At 34.8% G+C, this 26,216-nt stretch overlaps 1 protein-coding gene across 8 annotated transcripts in view; it reads right to left on the bottom strand.

Moving 5' to 3' along the window:
• The window catches only part of DGKB (diacylglycerol kinase beta), a 408,380-nt gene that overhangs the window by 129,520 nt on the left and 252,644 nt on the right, over nt 1–26,216 (bottom strand). For all 8 annotated transcript variants that reach the window (XM_069860357.1, XM_069860356.1, XM_069860359.1 and 5 more), the window contains one exon: nt 1,402–1,466. In XM_069860357.1, coding sequence (XP_069716458.1) covers nt 1,402–1,466 — 65 coding nt within the window. The remainder of the gene's footprint in view (nt 1–1,401; nt 1,467–26,216) is intronic.

Here is a 26,216-nt window from a genome sequence, read left to right as displayed (position 1 = left end):
GTCCAATATCTCCAGTCCTGCTGGCTGAACGAGTTTAATACAGTGGGATGCACAGAACAGGCTTGAGTTCAGATCTTTTCGTAGTACAATTCCTTCAGAATGAGAAGCATCAGAATTAGGAAGTGGAGGTCATCACAGAAAATAAACGTTTACTGTAGAACTTAAAAAAAACATACACTCAGGTTCACAGTATGCCATTGTACAGATTACAAACAGAAAGATTATTTAAGAAAAAAAGCCCTCAAATCTGACTGTTAAATGTTAAATGCTAAATGTTAAATCTGTACTTCCAACATGAAAACAGTAAGAAGTTAGAGAATATTAAAAATACTCAAACATAATTCTGTACAGCTCTAAGACACGAGAACAAACAGCATATTTTATCATCTTGAGGTCTATGAAGGTTTGCAACTACACTAGACTTTCCAGGTCACTCCCATGGAAAACTAAAGAAAGTCTACAGGTCGGCTCACAATCACAACACATTTGTGTTGATAATGATTTCTAGATATTCCTGTTCATTCTCAGTAACTTTGTACCTTACTTTCCTCTCCTCATGTGCCTTTAAATGTTAATTAAAGTTTCTGAAATGTTGCTATTTTTACCCATCAAAACTTACATGCTAAATTACCTACATAAGAAGAGACAAACACAAGCATCGCATTATGGGCTTTGAGCAACTCAGTTTAGTGGGAGGTGTCCCTGCCCATGGCATGGGGGTTGGAACCAGATGATCTTTAAGGTCCTTTCCAATCCAAACCATGCTATGATTATGAATTTTATCTTTTCAACAAACCAGATCTTGAAAGAAGGTGAATTTACAGTACATGTTGTAATACATTTTTAATCTCCAGAAAAGCTCCGAGATAACATTGCAAATTCAAAAAGCAACACAAGGAACAGATGTAGTCTCATTCCTGACTTTTTTACATATCCAAATCTGTTTAATGATAAAAGCATTTCTGTATAAAATGGCATTCACTTGCCCTTACTAAGAGTATATATGGAAGAGCCCCCTGTCAACGTATCAGTGCGTGTGTGGGAATGAAACATAAGGATCACCATCTGCAGCTGTCTAATAAGTGTTCTTCAGTGCCTAATGGCAAAGTGTCAATTCAGGAATCCTCAGATACCACAAGGCATCATCTTGTCCATGCTAGTCTTACAAGTCAAACATTTTGCATGTTTATTTATAATGCTATTCATTTAAGTTGAAATACCAGATATAAAACAGTTACACTACAAGCAGTCTGGGAGCATATACTTAATATAAAATGCACAGATTTCCTCTCTTTTATACGAATCAATATTTTAAAGAAAGTGCAAAAATTAACCCCTCACAGAACGTACCATACTAGCATGTAAAGAATCTCTTCATATGAAATATTTTTAGATTCTTACCTACTGTTGAACTTCTCTGGATGTTTTTCTCTCATGATATGGAATCTGTGGGCAATTGAAGCATCCTAACAGGAAAAAGAAAACCATAAATCTGTCATGACAGGAAGACTGCAAAACAGAAGATCAAAACTGTAAACAAGGCTTATCATTTGCAAGGTGTTTGTGGACTGTCATTTTCAACAAGAGTAACGCTCATATCACTTAGAAAGCCTCCAGGTACCCTGTTCCAAGAATGGGATATAGCTGAACTCAATAATTCATTGCACTTGTTACAGTCTCCATTATCCCTTTTTGCAAATCAGACAGGATAGTTTCATTTATTGAAAGAGTCTTCCACTCCGGTACAGCAAGTATCATCCAGCGATGAAACCTGGTGAAGGTTTACAATGAGACTACTCATACAGTTCTTTCTTGCTGGAATACTAAATAAATTCTATGAAAACTATTCCTTTAGTAAAGACAATTGATAAATTCAGCAGAGTTACTTTATAAATATATAGCTTGATATTTGCACATGACCATCAATAGCTTTCTCTAAAATTTGGCAGCAAATGGGAATTAATGCCAGAACATGCTCCATTTGCTACATACCAGGCTATGAAATCCTGTGGGGGAAAAGTGATTTTTAATATAAAAAAGAGACTTGTTAATTAAATCAAATATAGTTTATAAAAATATTTTTAAATGTAGTGAATTATGCTAATAATACATTTAAATAATATGTATGTGAAATGAAATAGCTGCCTGAAATACATGCATGTGAGTAAAATTTAAAAAGAATCAAATCATTGTGGTGGGAGATGCAGAAAATTGACTATTTTACTGAAAATAAATGTTCTAAAATCGGTTTTCACAGCATTTTTATATCTCCTTTATAGGTATGACAACAATGTTTTCCTTATTCCAGATCATGTAATACTTATTTCATATACTAATTAATAAAAAAAAAACAAACTGAGAATTAAGAAAGTAAAAATTTTTTTCATGTTTTAATGTAAGCAATAAATGAGGTGTGAGTATGGAAAACTACCAAGTCTTCATTCTTGCAGGAGATATTAAATATGAAGAAATCTATTTTGATCAATTCTTATAATTATGTTTTCAAATGCTGCTTATATAAGAACATAAATACAAGAAGAGGTAGTTTAGTTAGTATGAAATCTAAATTACTTCCGGTTTCCATGCAAATGGATTTTGACAAAAACTACAGATATAATTATCACTTATAATCAATCACCACATATATGAAAAAAGTACATTATTTACAAACATAAAAGATTATGGATATAAAACAGATAAGAATTTGAAAGAAGTATTAAATTCAGTATGAAGTCTATATCCAGCAACATTTTTTTCCCCAAAATCAGCATTTGGGGGAAAAAACAAAACTAAATAATTTACTTAAGTTATATTATATTTCGGATTCCAAACACGACTAAAACATTTTGTTCAAAATAATTTTTCTTTAACCAATCCATGTTAATTTAAATCTAAATCAGAAATATTTTGTGCAGGTACATAGGTACCCACTAACACCAAACGTGGCTGCAATTCTTTATGACTATGACAGTATTTAATTTACAAGAAACTTAAGCAGGGCACACAGTCGGAGAACAGACAGGTCCAATGTTAAAATTTGGTTTACTGGCTTGCAGGTACTTTGAAAAAATACATGTATGAACTTTAATACCATATCAAAGATTTTTCACATAGATTGATAACATCTACATAAACTTTGAAGATTAGGAACCAAAACCAGTAAATAAGCCTTAGTATTTCACATAAACTCTACGTATACAAGGATGTAGCATTGCACAGAATTTTTAGGGGAAAACCTGTGAATACTGATCAAATAAAATAAGTTAGTGGCATCACTAAATATATTGGCTCCACTGAAATATTCACTTTTCTTCATGACCTTATTATCATAGAATAACCAGGTTGGAAGAGACCCACCGGATCATCAAGTCCAACCATAAAGATGTACATAGTTTGTTGCTTTATGCACGTCATTATTTATTTTTCTATTATATTTAAGAATAGAATTGCCATTTAACATTTTAATGTCCTAAAAAGAAATGACAGCAGGAAGCCCTAGTAAATGAACTGGTGTTAGTCATAAAATGCTGTTTGTTCTGTCCTGTCATCCAAATTGTCATCTGGAATTTCCGTGCTATATTCTCAAACTGAACTCATTGTTACTTTAAATTTACTTTTTATATACAAGGCAGTTTTATAGGACAAATATCCAGAAGAATCCAGGTGATCCCACACTTCTTGGAGACAGATGAAATAAAGCTGACAGTAAATCATGAGACACCACTCTTGTAAACAAAGCCTGCCAGCTGTACTAAAGTAATAACTCTCTTAAGTTTAGGAAGACCCATCATTCATACTTCGTCCCACATTAGATGCGCCAACATTAGAAAAGTACATTTGTTAGCCAGTTCTATATGAAAAAGAAATAAAAGGACTACTGTGTGGTCAACTGTTAATATTCTGTATACTGAAGCAAAAGAAAAACACAGAATCAAGAGAAAATGAATAAAGGAGTAGCAGCATATTTGACAGAAACTAGGAAACACTAATCAAGGACTGTCTAATGAAGGAAATGAAAAGGCTAATGTGCTTACTCATGTGTAACAAATGCAAGGCACAAACAAGGCAGGGATCAATGCCCACTGCAGATGGCAAACAGGCAGTTGTTTCCATGCAAGGTTGATTTGATCAAAATTTTCCCCTGCCTTAACATTTTCTGACTCCAAAGCAGATCAACTAACTTAACGAGCTGAGAGGTAAAACAAGTAATACACAAAGCTATATTTGATCGGCACAACACAAGATAGGCACGTGTCAGATGAATTTAATACAAAAATTGTTGAAAGGCAATTTTCATTAACGGAGACAGCAGCTGTAGTAGTAACTAATCACAGAGAAGCTTAAAAGCAGGTGAGTTTCTAAGATTTTCTTTGGTTTGTTCTGCCCAAGTGCTCTTTTGAACCGTTGAGTCCAACATACAGAGTCCTCAGATTCCCTAGCATAGGGACAACTTCACTCTGTAGCAAAACCTGAAACCAGCCCATGCTGGTTGTGTGTTGGCAAAATAAAACTGGGGGGGGTGGGGGGAAAAAAAAAGAAAAAAAAAAAAAAGGAAAACTACACTGACAGTAGCATAAATACAGTATAGATTTAAAAAAACCCAGAAGAATTTAACTTGAATTTGAGAGTGGGTAGGAACAGAAGTTTTGCCTCCTATGAGCTGCAGGAATTACCAGATGCCATCCCTGAATCCTGAAGAACAACTACTAGAAGTTTTGTATTTCTGGATGAGAAGAGCAGAGGGTCCTTCACTGTGAGCTGTTTTGGCTCCATTTGGAGTAGGATTCATTTTAGCAGACTTCATTCAGCCATTTCAAAAAGAAGCATCTAGCTAACCTGTTGAGAGCATACAACTGTTGTTGGACCAATGGAGAATTAGTTTCTTCTTTGTGTCACAAACTATATTAAAATCACCTAATTAACCATATTAAGAAACAAAGCAGTAGCCATATGCATGGCAAGTCAAATATTGTTTGCATATTGTTGCCTTAATAGGCTGATTTTTCCTGGTATTGTAGATGGCTGGTAAATGATGAGGAATGGTTTTTGTATTTGATAATAAAAGTGACAGAAAAGAGAAAACCCGAGAGTCAGTAAATCAAAGTCACACGCTTCTTGACGTTACCTACCAAGGGAACTAGTGAGCAGGTTGTTTTAGAAAGGTCATTTGACGTTCAGATACTAGTCTATAAGTAATGTAACCTGTGAGCATTATTTATTATCTTTTTATCAATAAATTGATATGTATGCTATCCCGAAATAATTTTTGAGCAGTGCTATACCTGAATCTAACCATTTTCCATTTAAAGAAGTAACATACCATAAATACACACAAACATGCCTAAAATCTGCAAGAGCTTTATTATTAATAACAATCTGAGGAGGCACAACGCTGCCAGGCCTGCTGCAAGGTGGAAGGAGGAGGAAGCTCTTACAGGATCACTGCAATATGAAACTAGCACCTTTCACTACCCCCCTGCTTCAGTCACAAAGCTTATTTTATATCTAAAGCATTGCAATACTTTTTAACAAAGCATCCAAAAATGGAGTTTTTTTCAGGAGTACTTTTGAATCAAAAGCAAGGCTGGTGTGCAAAATAATGATGAATACAGAGCATTTAAAGCAAAACTAAATCACTTAGACAATTTTGTGTTTCTCAGAATATTGTATGACTATTTAAGTTGTATGCTACTATTCTAAAGTACTTAAAATATTTTCAGTCATTTACATGTCATATTGCAATATATGACAGTAGCCTAGAGGATGATAATTTCTCTGAACCTTCATTTTATAGTATCACCAATCTAATCTGAAAAAATCTACCATACTTTGTTCTCTTTTGCATTCCCCTCTACTTTATGTGGATTCCACTCACTACTGTAGCATTTTGAAAGCGGAAATGGAGGAATGGATGTTTAGAGAACACAAAATCAAGTTTATTCCACTTAAAATTTAAAAAAAAAATTGTAAACAGACTCTTAAAATATATGCCTCTATATGTCCCGATATTCAACCTGGACCTATGTGTGATGAACCTGCAGGCATATACACATATATACACTCTTAATTTGAACCTGCTCAGAGTCTGAAGTAGCTGGACTATCCTTCTGATATATCACTCAGGTTTGTTTTAAATCCTGACAGTGAAGATAAGATAGAGAACAGACAGAGCGTATCTGAATCTACTCCTAGGAAATGGAAAAAATATTTTAATTGAACTAGGACATTTCTCAAAGTGACCTGCCAAGAAGAAAAGAAGCTTAAGTTGCTACACCTCTTTAATACCTTATGATTGACTTACACACATATATATTCATCTTTTTAATGGGTATTAGCATTACCGGAAAGCAATCTGAAGCAGTCTTTTCAGAGGAGTAACCTTATACATTGTGAATAACCTTATAGAAAGATTAATGCATTTAATATATGTCTATCTATAAGCTTGCTGTGATTAAAATTTCCATTAAATAATAATTTTTATGCAGTTAACAAACAAATGACCAATGTGCATCTTCTTTAGATACAAATGGCCTGATTATTTTTTTTCTAAGATGCTTCTTTAATTAAGGCTTAATAGATTCACAAGGCTAGGAAGCTTAAGGGATAATTCAGCAACCTGTAATCTTTGGATCAGAATGCAAATCTAACCTGAACAACCAGTTGGCTCGCATCAGTTATTAATGTCGAATAGTACAGATGTACAAAATACATCATTGAAAATAGATTAAGAAAAATTTGCTAGTTATTTTCTAGATAAACAAACATCCTTACAGGTATACATTCCATTTTCTGCACATAGCCACAAAAAGCAAAACTTTGATGAGATATTTTAGTTTTTAGAAACTGACACTAGATTTGTATGTATCTATATTTTTAAGACAATAATTGGATTCAGGGACCATCAAAGAAGAGTGGGAGATAAGGCAGTTAGGTTAATATCAGACTAGATGACTAAAACAAATGATGCCCCATGACTTAATACAATGCAGAGGACACGTACCCTGTAAGATGAGCTCTGCTGAGGATACATTGTGTTACTGAGCACATCTTCCTTTGGTCACCCTAAATTTACTGTAACTAGAGAAGTGCTCTTCTAGATCCATGCTGAGTGTTTATGTGGTCACGAAAAACTAAGGAAGAAAAGTGATCACATGGCAATTGGCCAACACAGCCATATAGACAGTGTATTAAATATCTTGTATATTAAAAAGATCTCTGCGGTAAACCTTTAGTAGCATTTCTGATAACTGCTGATGGAGAACTATGTTGAAATTGTCCCAAATTACCCTGCACAATAAGCTGGAATACAACACAATCAAGGACACAGATCAGACAGAAAGTCATTATAAGCAATGCAATTGGCTGTTGCTTTAGCTGCTCTTGAGAAACACACAGCAATGGCTCACAGATATCTTCAGTAAAAGCCTTTCTAGCTTTAAATGAATGCCTAGAGTTTCATAGCCAGCACTTTTGCAGTTCTGAGAGGAAAGGGAGCAATTCTCCCCCAAAAATCAATTACTAAGGTGTTTTTGTTTTGTTTTGGTTTTTTTGTGAAATATTAATTACTGCCAGGGCATTAAAAACAAAACATTAAGAAAAAGGCCTATTTGGCATAGGGAATAATTTCTTGTACATTGTCTTGAAAAAATAAATTCAACTTTTTTATAATTTTAAAACACTGTCCTAATAAAAAAACCAAAACATCTAAAAAAGAAAACTCGAATCACTTTGGATACTTTCATTTTTAACTTTGATTAAGTTGGCATTGGAGTTGTATTCTGCCCTAATTTAGGTGCCTAAACTAGCAGGATGATCCCTCTAACCTCCCAGTACGCTCAGCAGTAAGAACAAAGCTTGTTGTAAAGGTTCTTTCATAAGGCACGTAGACAGGTTGCTGTTCTGTATGGTCATTTGGAAATCCTTTGTTATTAATCATACAAGAAGCTGAGTACATCTTGCTTCTTAACTTTATGAAGCTAAGCCTGAAATGCAACAGTCTGAGCAGTCCCCTGAAGTCTTTACAGGGCTCAAGCTAAATCTTGCATCACCACCCATTTTGTATGTTCATTTGCTTGATAGGGATCAAATAATAAATGTTCACCTGGCTTTTCCTTAGCAACTTCTCATAACTTGTGAGTCAAAGGCTTGGCAACCGAGCCTTATAATTTTAATGCATATTTATGTTATTCATTTGTTTCCATAGCAGATATTTATTTTTATAAGAAGCATGCAAACCACTGAAATATCTCTCATTGATTTATACTCTGAAAGAATATTTTTCTAATTGAAAAAGGTCACCGTTTTTCTAATTTATTATGTTTTCAATTTGAAATTTAAATTTTTGCATTAGAATATTATTTATTGTCTTCCTTACTGGACAAACAAATATTAATTTATAAAAAGCCCCCGACATACTCATAAATTAGGGCTTGATGTTAGATTATTTAGCTACAGATGTTCTTTCTCCTTCCATTGATTCACAACAAACTTTTTAAGATCCCCTCCCTCAGATCTTTTACATAGACTTTTTGCTCTTATAGGCCTAAAAGCAACTTTCTTGACTTTTGCTCAATATCTGCATTTGTTCATGTCTGACGTAGCTCAAAATATTTTTCTGAATCCTTCTACTTTCTTTTCTTAGCTTTGCCTTCAGCTGTGTTATCCCCAACTAAGCAGACATGTGGCTATCAGACACAGCCACATGTGGCTATCAGGTTTTCTTCATCTTCTCATAACTCAAATTTTCATTTTAAAGTGTTTTTCATTTGTGTCAAGCTTCTTGGAAAGATTTTGGGATTGCCCTGTTTACCTTTTATAACTGCACTATCAATGGCATTCTTCACCTTTGCTACCTTCTCTATATGACTGGTAGTAAAGAGCCAAAATTCTGTGGTTTTCCATCCTAAAAAAAGCTAGTTATCAAATACTGTGGAACACACAAGTTAGTCGGCTCTTTACCACTAACACCAAGTCTCTTTCTACCAGAATCTTCTTCCAGAACTCCCCTCTCTGACACACTTTTTCAGGATCAGTGTATGTGCCCCTTTCTCCTGTTCCATCCCTCATTTTTTTCAGTGACCTGATAAATTCAGCACAACTTGTCTGCCCTGCAGGGAAAGGAGAGCCCTGGCCAACAGAACTGGCCTACATATTACAAGAAGTGATGAGTTCAGAGAATCTGTGGAGGACCAAGATATTTATTTACTATATACAGCATAAGAGTTACGTCTAAAAAACCACCTTCCTCCACACCTACATGGGTCACAAGGCTAGACATTTAGATGTGAGATCCAGCTATCAACAATCGACTGGCCTATTTTTATTTGGAATTTCATTACTCTCCTGAAAACGCTGTCCAATCAACTGTTCAATACTGCTTCTATAATTAGCATACTCATTTCCTCTCCTGTCTTTGATGCTTAGCTTTTTCTTTATATATTTTAATTCCATAGCCTGCTATTTAAACACTTGTTGTAAAATACCTGGAAGGGTAGAACAAGCCCTGTCTTCTCTCACGGAATTTAGTACTGTGAAGGCTTAAATTTCCAGTAGCACAGTTAACTCAAATACATTTTTTTTTTTTTTTGAGTTATGGTTCTCCACAATTTTATGTTGCCAAAGTTTCAAGCAGTCCTAATCTTACCTAAAACATAAGGTTCTTGTTAAGTAAGCAGCTGCAGAATACTCCAACGTGGAAAGTAAACAAAATTCTCACTGCCAGGCTTCTGATGTAACTTCTAAATGACAACCTATTAATAGGTTTACTGCTTTTACTGCTACTGCTACTCAAATCTGTAACTTTAAAGGTGAGTGCATACTAAGCTTCATACACAAGTATAAGTAGTGAGATTCCTTCCTGAAGCGCAAAAATCAACTCACATACTATATTCCAGTGACCAATATCTCCACGAGAAACAGCAGGGTAGTATTCTCTGAAATAAGCCTGCTTATCTCAAAAACTTAATATAATTAGCTCATATAGCGTTTGATATCAATTGCTATCAAGTTAAATAAAGTCCAGGCTCTGCAATAATGTCTACTTGAAACACAAACTCAACCGAAAAATGGAACTATAAGTCATCTTCGTGAGCATTCAGGAGCTGAAAAAGATATTCTATACACATAATAAGGTTCTGTATTCCAAAAAAAGCTTCAAATCCTGATACGTCTTACAGAACAAAAAGCCTTTTCTGAACTTAGTATTTGGATATATGGAAAAGTGTTAAAATATATCCAGATATGAATGGTAGGTGTAGTCAAATTTTACAAGATTAATTCACATATATTTTCCTGCTGAAAAAGATCAAGCCTTCTCTATAGCTGCTTTGGATAAGTAATTTAGGTATGGAAAACATTTTACAGAGATACTCTTATGGCACACAGAAGCTATGTGGTACCTATTTTTGTAGTCTCTGGACATTAAAAGACTTTGAGGTTAAATATATTTATTTATTCCCCAGAGAGGTTCCATTATGTGGCATAAAGGGAATAAGTCATGGGTTATTATCAGAATGTTGATACTTAGGGGCAACAAAGAAATTGTTCTTTATTGTACTAAAGTCACTAATAATTAAGAAGTGCAACCCCTTTTTTAAAAAAAAAAAAACTAACATAAAGTTAAAACTGGCTTCAGCTGTAACACAGAAACACCTAGTGAATTTAGAAACTACCACTATATTTCACTATTGGTTTATGCAATACTATTTCACCATTAAGGAATCTCACAGCAAAATAAAAAAAAGAAAATTTTCTTGATATGGTCAGAAAACCTGGAAAATGCACTAAAGCCCTTTGCTACAGCTTCACACAATAGAGAATTTTGAACCCAAGAAATAAAAATGTCCAAATTGCTTTAGAAGCACTGTATTGTATCTCTCCTTCAGAGAGAGATGAAGAAATGGTTTTGATGCCTTGCCCATGCCATAGATCCAAGTCTGCAGAAGACTAGTGAAAAAGGCTAGAGAAGTGTATGATGAGTGGAACTGAGAAATTCCTTAAGTTGTCTATCAAAAAATCCCCCCCTCCCAAGTGTGCACTTGCATAATGCTTTTTTGCCCAGCCATCTGGACAGGCTCAGTGCGTCATGGTTGTTTAGCAACTTAGGGCTTTCATGGTAGCTTTGAATATATTATACCAGTATCCTATTCTCAGCCTCAAATTGTTTGGGAGGATTCTATATCTGCATAAAAACTCTTTGCGTAAGTCGCAGCCAACACAGATAAGTTTTTCCAGAAGGCTAAGTTGTTTACACTAAATACTAGGGTACAGTTCCCCAGATTAATTATCTAGTTTACAGAGTTACTCCTAAAATGATCAAACGAAGAGTGCAGTAAGATGCAGGGCACAGGCAGTAACAAGTAGAGGGAGAAAATAAATTATTTAGTTCCTTTTTTCATCGAAGCCAGTATCCCTTAAAATAACGCTCTTAGTTTGAAACAAGCTATGGAATATGGAACAATGTATATGCAAGACAGGTATTGTAAGTATGCCAAATTACAAACTATAATTTTATTTGCTTGTATATCACAGTTTTAACACATAACTAGAGAGGTTTCTCATTTTGAAATCTGCTGATACTGGTGATTTCAGCTCCTGCAGATCAATTCAGGAGACAACTAAAGCATATGGTCCAAGTCAGGTCCATAAAATTTCATTGCAAATTACTTGAACAGGACAGTTTCTCTGAACTCCAGGCCAGACAATTATGTTATAAACATATTTTACAGATGAAGAACCACAGAGTTTTTTTGGTAACAATAATTTGTTTCATAAGACAGGAGTTCTACATTAATCTTTGGCCTAAATAAAAGCATAGTCAAATCACTCTTCAAGTTTTTACATTAAAAAACAACAATGCAGCAGGCTGAAAGTGGCTCCTAGATTTTTATAAATTTGCAAATCAAAGAGCACCTGTTTGTAAAGTGCTGCTTTGCTCAGCTACTTAAATAATGTAATCAATACTAAATGACAAGCTAGCATTCCCAAATTTGTGGCACATTAAGCAGCCACTTGTCTTGCCAATGTTTGTAATAAGTAATCCTTCTAATTCCAGCTAAGACAAATGTAGTTAATATTAACTTTTACTCAAGAATAAATATCACATCCGTATGACATCATGAGTTATCTAGGAGTAAGAATGTTTTTATTGCTATAACTATTTTGTATAATACAAGCATTAATAAGGGTAATGGAAATCAGTTAAATCTTACTTTTACTAGTGTTCTAGTTTTGCTAATGAACAATCACAACCTCCAAAAATTTAAACAATTTGAAGATAAGTGTAAACAAAGTGTTTCTAAACTTTTGGAAAAGTCTGAGACCAAAATTTAATCTTTCTTTAGTTTCAGGTATGTAGATTGTATTCAAAGCCATTTCCTACCCTGATGCATGGAATGTACTATTGAGAAATTCTCTAAGGAAAACCTGGAACATAAGAGATATTTCTTTCTGACAAAATGAAAGCTGCAGTTCAAGCTGCCATGACTTTCCAAAGAAATGAATCCATGTCAACATCCTCTAAAGGGGCATTTCATAATGTCCTTCATTTACACATGATCTGTGACAAAAACTCTGTTTCTGGAATAAGAAGTATTTTTTGCCCCTAGTTTTCTTTCACTAAACACACTTACACTGTTCAAAACTACTAAATTATCATTTACAGCAATTTCAGTATTATTGCATAAATTGTAAATTATGCTTTTTGAATTATGGATGGAATTTTTAAAAGGCTTCAATTTTTATAGTTTTCTGAAAGGACAATGAAATCTATAAAAACCTAAGATTGCTATTTCAGCATTTAAAATCTAGGAAAAGTAAGTCAAACAAATGCTATGACATTTAAGATAATGAAACCCCTCATTTATGCCAATGTGTCCTACTTCACATATAAGGAGTCAGAACAGATGTCCAAATACTGTAATGCCGGAAGAAAGTTAGGGCATATCTTGATTAATACTCTCAGAGCAGTCCATGGTGTCTCTTTAAAAACTGACATGCGTTACTTCAAAACATTTATTCAAAATCCATTCTAGGAAACACAGCTAGAAGAAGTGTTCCCAAGACAAAAGGAAAACAATAAAGCTCTGTATAACCCTTTTAGCAATGTAAGCTGCATATTATCGACAGATCATTCATTGCAATCAACAAATGATTAATTGCAAATTTGTTGCTAAATTGACCACGAAAAGACAAGCTTCAGGGTACTGTTAAAGAGGAAAAACTAATGTTAAAAATGATTTGAGACTTTATGTAGTGAATTAATTCTGATCAATACCTCCTGTTGACTACACAGTGGAATAATGACTTCCTTAAATAGCGTGTGTACCCATTATTGTAGACATTCAAATTAATATTTAACCTAATGCCTGGCTTTTTTTTTTCTTTTGGAACAGCATTTTTCTAGTTTAATCTTTAAGAACTACAGTCTACTATCAACTACAACTAAAACAAATTTTTGTTATTTCTAATGCCAGTCATCATAATACAGAAATAACCAAAAATTCTAATTAAAAGTAACAAAGTTTATTTAGACTATTTACATGAAAGTCCTCTTTTTAACTTTTACTTTTGCCATGGATGAAATATTAAATTCCTTTAAGTGTATCTACCTTACAAAATTCTGAAAACTATGCAATCATTCAGTTTTGTGCAAAGGTGTGATTTCATGTTTTCCTGGCCATGTCATTTTCTTCCTGTTGCAGATGCAGTCATGTAACTAAAAGTTAACTTTTTAATGACACGGATAATTTCATTGCTTTCAGGGTCAATGTACTACTGCAAAACAGACACTTTTTGTTGGTGCTTTGTGGTTTTGGGTTTGTTTTTTTTTTTGGCATGCCAGAGTTCTCTTGGAAAGGGTTTTGCTTCTTGCATTTCACCAAGAGTCTGGTTCTTGAATTTTTATTCAATAAAAATATTTCCATTAACCTATAAACACTGCTGTTTATAAAGAAATTATTCAATGATTTAAGCATATTCACAACTAAGGCCCAACTTGCAGTTTTTACTATGAATGGACTGATGTGTACATCTAAAATTCCCTCATTAATAAAACTTTCTTCTTAGGAAGCAAGTTTCTTATAAACATGGTAGGCTGAACTGCAGAGCTGAACTGTTTTTATTCCTTTATATCTTCTAATTGTAATATTACAGAAAGATTTTTTTAAGAGAATCTGTTGGAGAGCTTATACTGTGGCTTGTGGGCTCGGTTGGGGGAGGGGAAGGGAAGACATACTAGAAATCTTTTTCTTCTACTTCACAACTACTCCTGAAATGTATATTAAATATATACATATTAATATACTCACAAAAAAAAAACCAAACGTGAAAAAGATTCAAGTTTCTCTGACTCCAAAGCAAATGATACTTTTTCTGAAAAGCACAAGCAAGGTAAAGATAGAGCTTAGAGCTGAAAGTCAAGCTGCTTTCAAACTAATACTAGTTTTTAAATGTCTCTGCAGGACAAATTTTGTTCTCATTAAGATTTCTGCCTTTAAGATCCCTGAAACATTGTTTTCCTTGTGTAACTTGGACTACATAAAGAATCCACAATGCCCAGCCTTCTGATGCTTAGCCCAAGAGCAGAATTCCAACCCAGAACTATACCCAATGCTCTATATAACTAAATCCTGTATGTTTTATGAGTCAAATATATCTGGCCATGCTGCTACGTCCTTCTCTTCACTGCAGCCTTCGTCAAAGTTCCTCCACCCACTTAGCACTCAGAGACCTACAGAGAGGTATTAAGGTCTTTTTAAGGTATTTTAAAGAGCTTAACAGAGTTTATAAAACAACTTCATCTACTCCAGTCTCTTGTTTCTTTTGGGGTTAAAAGTGTATCCTTCAGGAGAAATTTAGAAAGGCAGGCATGAAGTGATACTTCCTCAGAACACTCTCTTAGCCTCCAAACGTTTTTTGGCTCAGAAATTGGGCTGACAGAAACATCCTGAATTTCTACAGCATGAAACACGAAGTCTTGTATCTAGGATGGAATAATCATAGAATCATAGAATAACCAGGTTGGAAGAGACCCACCGGATCATCGAGTCCAACCATTCCTATCGCATAATAATGCAATAATGCAACAATATAATAATATTGTTGAATAATAATATTGTTGAATAATGCAACAATACAAGCTAGTGCTGATTGTCGGGGAAGCCAATCTGCAGAAAACGATCCAGGGGTTCTTGCACACAATAAACCGAACAGGAGTCATCAGTGTGCCCTTGCAGCAAAGAAGATTAAGAGCATCATGGGCTCTGTCGGCAACAGCATATCCACCACGCCCAGGACAACTGGACTTCTTCAGCCTTAGAGACAGCTGCTAACAGAGACTTTATTGCTACCTACAGCTACCTTATCACAGGATGCATTTCATCATTCTTCTTGCCTCTCATTAAATCTTTTTCCATTTTGATAACAATATTTTGTGAAATGAGAGGACCAAAACTGTAAACACTAATTCGAGAGCTAGGTGCACTTCAGGCATAACAGTAATCTATTTTTATCTTTATTGCTTTCCTAATAAGAGAACAGTGCTGCTCCTGCTGCCCTTTCATATAATAGGCTAGAGTCTGAAACAGTCATCCAAGAAACAGAAGACCCCGTTTCAGGAATATGCTCAGATATTTACAATTGAAATTAACATTTTCACAGTATAAACAGAGCATGTAATCAGCAGTTTAGACTGTTTCCCTTATTTTTTTTACAGAGAACATCATGTTCTTATAGAGAATGGAGAAAAGTTTAATTGAAAAGGAACGTCAGAAAAAAATGAGAGCAAGAATGCAGATGTGACTGCACACATATGTGATGTAGGTGCATGCAGGAACAGAGTACACTGATAGAGCGGATTAATAATGAAATAATTAATTGAGAAAGTCTTTCCTAGGCTCCGGTCCTTGGGACCATTAGAACAGAACAGAATAGAATAGTTCAGTTGGAAGGGACCCATAATGATCATTTAGTACAACTGCCTGACTGCTTCAGGGATAACCAAATGTTGAAGTGATTATGGGCATTGTCCAAATGCCTCCTAAAGGCTGACAGGCACGGTGCATCAACCACCTCTTTAGGAAGCCTGTTCCAGTGTTTGATCACACTCACACCAAAGAAACATTTCTCAATGTCCTGTCTAAACCTCCCATGACACAGCTCTCAGCCGTTCCCATGCAACCTGTCACTGGGTACTGGGGAGAAGAGATCAGCACCTACCTCTCCACTCCCCTAGTCAGGAAGCTGCAGAGAGCAATGAGGTTGCCCCTCAGGGTCCCTTTCTCCAACTAGGCAAACCCAGTGTCCTCAGCTGCTTTACACAGGACACGTCTTCTAGCCCTTTCCGCATCTCTGTTGTCCTTCTCTGAATGCATTCAACTATGTTAACAACCTTTTGAAAATGAGGTGCCTATAATTGCACAAAGTACTCAAAGTGAATCCACCACCAATGATAAAACCCAGGTCCGTAGTTTCCCGTGTCTTCCCTCAATCTCTGCAGGTTTTTTTTTGTTTCTTTTTTTCGGGGGCGGGGGGGGGCTTTTAAAGCAGATTATCACGTGCTATATGTACAAATTAATGCTAAGGCCTCTGTTATTACCATTCTTGCTCTGTGCCATTCTACACTCTAAAATTACCCATGGCCATAGTTGAACTGTTCCTGAGGTATATCGTCTCTAGCAGTTATATACTTTTGATTTCAACAGTTATGCATGGCTTTTCACAAACTTGTATTGTCAAAGAGCAGCACTTCTTTTCCCTGCAAACAACAGAGAAACTAATAATGTGTTCTCAAAATATTAATAGAAAACACAACAAAATGTTGCTTTTTTTTTTACCTAAAAAATGAGGAATTAGAGGATAGGGCTGTGTCTGTAACCAAAAGTGCAAATGTTCTGTCTAAATAAAAACAACAGCATGGCACAAAAATTAGAACATCCATGTGACAAAGTAACCTCCATTTGGCATAATAATGATATTAAACTTACTGCTTAAACTATATCTTCATAAAGAATATTTTTTGTAATTTTTTTTATAAGAGTCTTTTGTAATTCTAATATCTAAACCAAAAAACTGACATACTATGTGAATTGAGTAGCCTCTTTGGATTCCAGCTGGCTTGGCTCTATGCCTTTCTAATGGTAATGAAGTCACACAGCTGCTAGGACAATCAGCTGGAGTTCAGATCATCACAAGCTTAATGGATATCCACTGACTGGCTTCTTATCAGAACTCATTAAAGTTCAGTGTTAACAAACTGTAGGGTTACATACGTTTACATGGTTACAGCAAAGTGCCTTTTAAAAATGAACTTGTTGAAGCTAAAAAAAAAATCTCTCCTTCTTCCTGCCTATAAATGTTACTTTGTGCTGGTCAACTCAAGAAATGTCCAATTCTGCTCCCAGTGAAGTGAAAGGAGAATTCCCATTCATTTGCATAGAAGTAAAACAAATCAGTTCCCAATGTTTCAGGGATTTTTGAAGAATACTGCTATTCAGATTACTTCAGAATGCCTCAGCTAAAGGGTCACTAAGTATTCAGCTATGTCCAATTTTCAGCTTAGAATGCAGTGAGTACTAGAGCTGTGAGAATTTACCAGCCTTTAATTTGCTCATCAATTTGCTAGCATGCTTATACTATATAAAATGGTAAAGTTTCACAATTTCCACAAGAGAACATTTTTCTGTCACGAAATACAAGTAGATGTAAAATATTCTTTTTTTAGCCTAACAGTACTACACAAGCTTCAGTATGAACAGAATAGATTTGAATATTAACAGTTTATGATATTATTATATCACATATATAATATATATATATCATTAACTTAAGTATTAACTATGTTTACAAAATCATTATTGGTATCTTTTTCACCTCTGTAGTCTTTGTCATCTGATTTCACTGAACAAAATTTGAATTATTAAACCTTATTAGGACATGGAACATGCAATGGTGTTTGCTTGCAGTATTAAACCGTGATAAAAGGTTGTATCAGCCTAGTTTGAATGTGCAGGGACAGACATTCTAAAGCATTCTCTGCATTCTTCAAAACTGATACATTGCTCAGATAAAACTTCAGCTGTTAGGAGTAATGGAAACAAAGGCTTTCAATCATGGGAACAAGTATCAACTGCTCAGCCAGTGGAAATTTCAGTGAGAAAGAACAGCAGTTGAACAACTGAGCCTCTTTTAAATTAATGAGAAATTTTTTTACAGATATTCAGTTTGTCAGGAGTTTGGTCATCAACTTCACGAGTCACCTCACAACACAGGAGCTGCACAATATAAGATTTATAACGGATTTGAAAGACACTATAGCCCTTCTATATAAGGACTTTTTCTTATCTTTATCTTATCTTTAGAGCAATTTATACAAACAAGGAAAAATCCACCCAAATTACAATCTACATTCTGCCCTCCAAACAGTTCTGAATTATCCATCTCTTTCCTTTCCTTTTTAAGGCTTACCCAGCCCTTTCCCATTGGGTTTCCTCTAAGAATCAAAAGCTAGTCAGTACTACTTATGTGAAACTCAGATGAGGGGCTTTAGCAACACCTCCAGATGATAACCAGCAAAATATCATACCTCCCACTAACCAATATATGGAAACTCACCCACGTAAATGATATCATCCTGATTCAACTAAGCATGCTCAAACTGAGCAGTGACATTCATGCACAGGGAGAAGTTAATAGAAAATAACAATACTCCTACACTTAATTACACTCAAAGAGGAATAGGGAAAGAATTCCTGTACACTTTCACATACTCTGAATTCTACATTGTAGCTCTAGCTAGTAACAAAAATATTATGTTAGGTTTGATTTTAAAACTGTCATAGTGGCTATGAAAACTGGCAAGAAGACAGCATTTTCTACATAAAGTCCTATATTTATCTACTGATCTTAGGTTTTGTTGCCAATATCCTTTGGCTTTTACCTACAGGAGCTTCTTCTGCTGGCAAGCAATAAGTTCACTTCCATGGTTCACAGTTGAGGCTGTCAACAAATGTGCCAACTCTATGACATGGATATCTATTCAACAGAGAAGACTCAGCAGAATTATTCTATAGGTTGTATAAATGTCACTCAGTGATAACTTTTGGTTACTGTACACCTCAGCTGAATTTAAATAACCGATCTAGAAAGAAGAAGTTATTTAACTCCTTACTTCTCTCAGAAACTTAACCAAGCAACAACATTGAAACTGTCAATTGACTTGATTTTGCCCACTAGCAAGCATACAATTTACTATAATTTACAACTCCAACTCAAAACCCACTCAAATCAGTGCAAACATTCTGATTAACTTCTGTGAGCTTTTGATTAGCTTTTACCAACTTAAAAGGAACAAGTATTTTTCAGATGGAAAATAAGTAGAAATAGTTTAAACTCAAATGACACGTATTTTTTTTTCCCCCTCTTTGGATTTAGAAAAGGCAACTTCAGTGGCAAAAAAGGGTTAGGATAAGCACATGATCTTTTTTCCATTTCCAGTCACTGCAGTATACAGGTATGTCCACAGGATACAACAAAGTGTTAAAGTGGTGTCCGAAAGAGAGAGACTTTGTACAAAATAGGAGTGACTTGCAGTGTTTTGCAGCGTAACTCTCTAGAGCAATTGCTCTTGGCACAGGTCTAACCAATTTGTGAGCAGGCAAAATGCCATGTGAACAGATGGCATGAAGTACACAGCCAAATAGCCATGTATGTGCATCGGCTGTGGGTAGTAGTGGCATGATTCCCAGCCATGAAGGTCTAAACAGTTGTCCATCCTGATCTTACAAGCTCATATTTATAGAGAATTGTCATCAATAATCCAGCTTTGTACTAAATTATCTTTCAAATAAAAAATGTTCCTGGAGCTGAAAATGGCAGATAATTGTGTTTCAAGAGAATTCCTGTATTCATATCTTTATTATGCTATTTAAGAAAAAAAGAAAACAAAAAAAAAAAGAAAAAAAGAAAAAAAGAAAGAAAGAAAGAAAAAAAGAAAGAAAGAAAGAAAAAAAGAAAAAAGAAAAAAGAAAAAAGAAAAAAAGAAAAAAGAAAAAAGAAAAAAGAAAAAAGAAAAAAAGAAAAAGAAAAAAGAAAAAAGAAAAAAGAAAAAAGAAAAAAGAAAAAAAGAAAAAAGGAAAAAAGGAAAAAAGGAAAAAAGGAAAAAAGGAAAAAAGGAAAAAAGGAAAAAAGAAAAAAGAAAAAAGAAAAAAGAAAAAAGTACAGCTATGAAAATGGGCCTCATTTTCCCAGACCTGTTGTACTTGTTACTTGCTGCTGTGGTAAATACTGTGCAGCCAGAGATCTTGATCTGTAGAGCTGAGAACTAGTCTTTGGTAAGGGAATGCCTGTTCTGCAAAACTGCACATTGTGTGAACATCCTCCTCTTTCTTCTTGTTCCCAGATTATACAACTGTTCCCATGAAATTAAAGAACAAAGTGTTCTGCTTTGGAGAATCACAGGAATAATTCAAAGCACTACGAACACACCCATGGCTGCGTAAAACCAGCTGTACCTGGAGCTTTACAAAACCTATCTGTCTCCATAATCATGGAACTACAAACCAACTCTAAAACAACTTTGCCTGGCATCTTTACAAACAGTGTCTCAGCTGTACCAAACCACTGATTTTGCCCAGACAAATTTAATTTAAATTTCCCAGTACTCTAGCACAGCTAATGATTATTAACCAGCTATTTTTTTAACAAAATTAATATATTTTCTGTTACAAACTGCCCCAAGACAGAATAAGGGATCTTTGTGCTCATTAGCTACTAGAAATTTTTCTATGTCATTTTGATGATTGGTTCTTATCTGTAAATCTCCACAGATTTTAATTACGTATTTTCAGCAGTTAGAGCTGCATTGGTTTGTTGACACAAAGCTTATAATGACAATGTTTTTGTCCTCTGTTTAGATGAGGAGAAGTTCTTACAGTCAGGATTTTGGTACAAACTTTTGTAATTTCAAGTTCAAAATGAAATCCTCAAAATTTTGTTTTTCCTAAAAAATGCTCCCTGATAGTAAACACAAAACCATGCAACACAAACATTACTTTGCTATTTAATTTATCATTTTTATCTTTCTGACTGTTGGGGAAGAAAACACAAGATAGACACCACTTTCAGAACTGACTCACTTATTTTTTCAAACCAAATTTCTGATGCTTAATAAACTTAATTTTCAATCAACAGTACTGGAATCTGTATCCACAACCATCCAATGGAACAGGATCTTTTTACTTACATAACGTATAATTTTTTAGGGAAGATGTTGCCAGCTGCAATTTAATTCGTTTCACTAAATGATCCATCCTTAAAAATTCACCAGTGTAGAGAAGTTGACTGTGCAGATGACTCAAGCTGATTCAATAGTGTACCTAACAATGTTCAATACAGTGCACAAAAGACCATCAACTATAGTCTCTTAAGACATTTCTTGATGGATGCATTTTGCACGTGCCAAACTATCTGGCAAGCAAGAAGACAAATTTGGTTCCCCTGAAACAAGAACAACAAAAAGCCTACTACTGATTTCAATAAGACCAGGAAACAGCCTGTAAAAACATTACAAATTCCAGATTATCTAGAGTTATACACAAGGACTCACAAAGAATTTTAAGAATAGTTGAGGAGGAAAAGCTGTGCGATTATAGGCTACCTTCAGCTGTTGCCTATTCTTTGACTCATGCAAGCAACTGATAGAAAGAGCAGTTTGCTTGAAACAGAAAACAAAAGTCAAGAATAAAAAGCAGTGTAAGCTTTAACAAAGCTGCAATTGTGAAGAGCTTGCTACATTAGCTCTTACTTCTTTGCTTTTGCAGTATATCATGGACATGCTGAACATTTAAACCCTGCAGAGAGAACCTGTATATTCTGAAAAGGATTTAACAGTACAACTATGCGTAAAACACTCTAGCAGAGATGAAGTTTACATGAGAAAAACACATTTTTGCTCACAGAGATAAAAGTTTCAAGTATTTTTCAATAAACCATATATATATGCCATTGGTTAAACCTCTTCTTCCCACTATTCCTTTAACAATAAGTTTGGTTTAGTAAGCGTCATCAGAAACTTAGATTATTGCCTGGATTGTTAAACTGATCAGCCACACAATAGGAGAACAAATGAAATATACATGCAGATGACAAGGATGTTGCATGTTGAACAGAGGGATAAATATTTGTTGATGGCATCCATCTCTCTGCTATAATACTTAACATAGCTGTGAAAGTGAAAACCTTTCGAATTTCCTGTTTGAATAGGGCAGCTGTAACAACAGCAGATTGTGCAGTATGGTTCAGGAATCCTAAAGAAGGTAAATTTCTCCTAAATTTGGCCTATTCAGTCCTGGAAGCCATAATGGATTTGACATTACAAGATTAAAATGGAAGGCTTGTCCTATGTAGGAAGAGAGTGAAAAAACAGACTCATAACTGACAGCTATCTTACCAAGACAGACCAACAAACAACACTGATTAAAATGGGAAGGAGAAAAATTCAGAGTGAGGACCCAAGAGAAAACCCCTAAATGACAGCCACTATATCTGAAGAAAAGACCAACAATTTCAGACAAAATTCTAGGCGTATTTAAAAACCAGACATTTTGGAGACCAAATGCTGAAGAACACGATGAAGATGTCAATAAAGAATTTAAAAAACCATTGCTGCACTAAAGCTGGCAAGAGCTGGAAGGTTGATGACATTAAGATAAAAATCAAATCAGTCCAATATCACACCTATCATGTACTCAACAAACCAGATCAGAAAATGGTATAGAGGAATGAATTTTAATAAACTGTTTTTTAAGCATGAGAATTAATGAAACCTGGTTTCTTACTGATTTATGTCTGCTATGTTTACATAACTGTCTGTTATGCTGCCATAACTCTAACTCCTGGGAAAACCCTCCTGGTCAAGAAACTGTCTCCTGTAGCCATTTCAAAACAAAATGTATGAGAGTTAATGCACAATTGCTACAGATTAGATTGACAGCTGAATTCTGCCTGTTTTTCTTTCACAAGCAGCCTGTCTCCTACACCAGCTACTAATTTTCAAAAATTACTGAGACGTGTACATCTCTCTAACTTTGCTGGAGCAGCCTGATGCTCACATAGATATACAATATGGTTATATACATTTTATTTCACTAGGGAACACATTTAAAATCAATGAAGCTGCAAAGATGGCAGAGGACAGAACACAGGGAAGGAGTGAAGGACTTGTATTTCAAAGGAATCTCTGATGAGCTTATCCAAGAGTAGAGAATGGGATTGGACACTATTCCTTTTCCAATAGTGAATCAAAATGTAGGAAAACCAATAAACAACTGTAACTGATAACCCAGTAAAAAATCCAAATACTACATCTTTTCCTATAATAATAAGTAAGCTAGATAAACCCCCATATGGTGTTTGGCAAAACCACATTCCTACCAAGTCTTAAAACTAAAGAAATAACTTCTACAAGAAGTGGATCATAAATTTCTATGTTGAAATCCAAGATGCGCTTACAGTGAAGGGCAGGATGTTTTATGGTCATTTAGCACCTTCTGGGAGTTAGAAAGTACAAGTGTGTCTTCGTGACCTTGCTCAAGTCACTTAGAAGGAAACTGTCAACTAAAAAAAAAGTAATTCATACACTTCTGCCTCAAAATGACTTAGCTCCTGTTATTACTATTCGTCTGGTATTAGCATGCATAAATCTACTACCATTAAGACACATATGAAAAATAACGTTCTCCATTTTCCATTTTGCTAAGATAGTGAACTTCAGAATTCTTTGCCTCTATTTGAGTATCTAGATGTGTAATTCCTGTTCATGGGTATGAGTGTGCTAAAACAGCAATGGAGGATATTAAAATCAATAAATACCTAAAAACTGTTTATCTTTCAATCCTGAAGATTACTGTAAGAGATTTAAGTAGATCATGATTGAGATCACATTAGCAGTTTCAGATTTCCCAGATTTAGATTTAACTGCACACTTTTTCAATTCTGAATCTAACTTTATCCATTCACAATGACAGGACAATTATACACTTACTTTGTAGATGCATAATAAGGCTTAAAGTTAAATCATTTAACATCACAGAGGGAAAGGTAGGAAAAAAACCCAACCTATTCTGTTATAATCTCTACATACAGACAACAAGCTTTATATAGTTTGAAGTGCAGGACATCATCTCAGATTTACTGCATGGTGACTTTATTTATGTCAACTGAGCAATTTTACAATAGCTACTAGTTTCATTCACACTAAGAAAGCAGTGTATCAACTCCAATTCAGCGATGGAAAAAGTGGCAGCACACTGCAACCTGAATTCACAAGGGACTGGAAAAATTATAAAAAAAAAATACACCATCATTTGCAGCCCTGCAAGTCATCACATTTCCAGGACCTTGGCCAATACTGGGCAAAACGGGCTTGTGAGGTGGATCCAAATTGGAATCCACAATTTGAATCAACATACAGTTAAAGAAAGCCTTCAAACCACAGCCAAAGCATATATATATATTTTTTTTTATTATATACTCATACTGACACTTCCTGGACCCCCTTTGGAACCACTTGTGCAAAGCATGGCAATAAAAGGGTTATTCAAGTATCTTAAGCATCTGCTTTTGTGATTAGTATTTGAAAGGAGATGAGTGCTTCTCTTGCAAGGCACAAAATGACATGGATTATAACAGGTACTGTTAATGACAGTATATTAATGTTTAATAATGCAGAGTGATTAAGACTAGGTCTGTACTTTATTATTCTATCTTCTACATATGTCAGAATGGCTTGAATACCTTTTGGCATTACATTTAATTAAAAGTAAAAGTTAATTTTTCTCATTCATATCGGGTATAAGAGTTATTACTTATGATTATGTTAGATTTCCTACTATGACTTTCTTTGTTTAATTGATTGCTTACAGTCAGAATTAATACCATTTTATTTTGAGTTCTTTGATTATTATACAAAAATGTACAAAGGTTTCATGGAAATTACCCTAATATCATATTGACTGAATATTGTTTAGTATAAATAAAGGAGCATTTTTTCCCCCAAAAGAGTTGCTCAGACAAAGAACAGGATTTGGAAAAGCTCCCAAGTGATTTAAGAACATACCACTCAAACATTTTCCAATGGATGTGGGCTGTCTAAAATGACTTTAAGATCTTTTATCCTGCAAACCCTGTTCTCAACTTATTGTAAATTACAGCAGATGCACTTTGTACGTTTAATAAAACAATGAAACACACAAAACAAACAAACAAACAAAAAACCTCCTGAAAGAAAATATTTTGTCTGAATTTCACACCCAACAAAACTGACAGTAGCAAAGCTGCAAAAAGGACTTTTGCAATCAATTGACAGAATCTCCTAATCCCATCCTAAAATGAATTTGTCATGTTATACAATAGTCTTGCTAAATATACCCAACAGAGCAGTGAGAAATAATCTGACTTAAGTGCCTCTTAGAACTTCAAAAGAGAGACACAGACTAGTAGCTCAGCCTTCTGTATCTCCATAACTTTCTGGTAGCACAGCAGTTTCTAGAGTACAATTAGACACATAACCTTAAATAGTAAGTTCTTCTGCAGAATGCCAAAATACCAGCTAAAAATGAGAAAGATTATTGTCTAATCTTGCCCATGATTCTTCAAAGAAACTCACTACAGAACACGATTTCCTGAAGATTCAAATGCTTTTAAATTCTTGTTCTCAGGCCTTGGGTTCAGTAAAATGGGAATACTATTTTCGTATATTAAAATACACAGTGAAATTACATTCATTTGCAATGATTTCTACTGCAAAGAGAGCCATATAAAAGTCTATAAATAAACAACACACTAAATCCCATTTATTCAGTGAGTACTTGCCCACACTAGATTGCAACTCTGGCTCAAAAAATATGTTTGGAAGCTCAAGAGATAAAAGCCCATATGTTAATTTCCTGTAGAAGAATGTGCAAAGAGAAATAAATTAATTTAAGACATTCAAAATGGTACAAGGACTGACTTAGTTGACATGTAGTCCCTTGGTCTGTGTAGCTGAAGGTGATACAGTATGGATTGAGTCACGTAAGGAAAAAATGAGCTACAAATCCTTGCAAGGTTTCCAAATTTTCACCTGGCGCTTATCTGTGATTTAGCTCCTGCCACCTTTGAGGCTTAAGTAAGTTTTGTTTCCCAGGCATTGTAACATCCTGTATCCCTCCTTTTATACCTCT

The sequence above is a fragment of the Phaenicophaeus curvirostris genome, chromosome 6 (genome assembly GCF_032191515.1).
Source record: "Phaenicophaeus curvirostris isolate KB17595 chromosome 6, BPBGC_Pcur_1.0, whole genome shotgun sequence".
Classification (NCBI taxonomy): Eukaryota; Metazoa; Chordata; class Aves; order Cuculiformes; family Cuculidae; genus Phaenicophaeus; species Phaenicophaeus curvirostris.
Note: the sequence above shows the minus strand (reverse complement) of the source record. Positions and strands in the feature narration are given on the sequence as shown.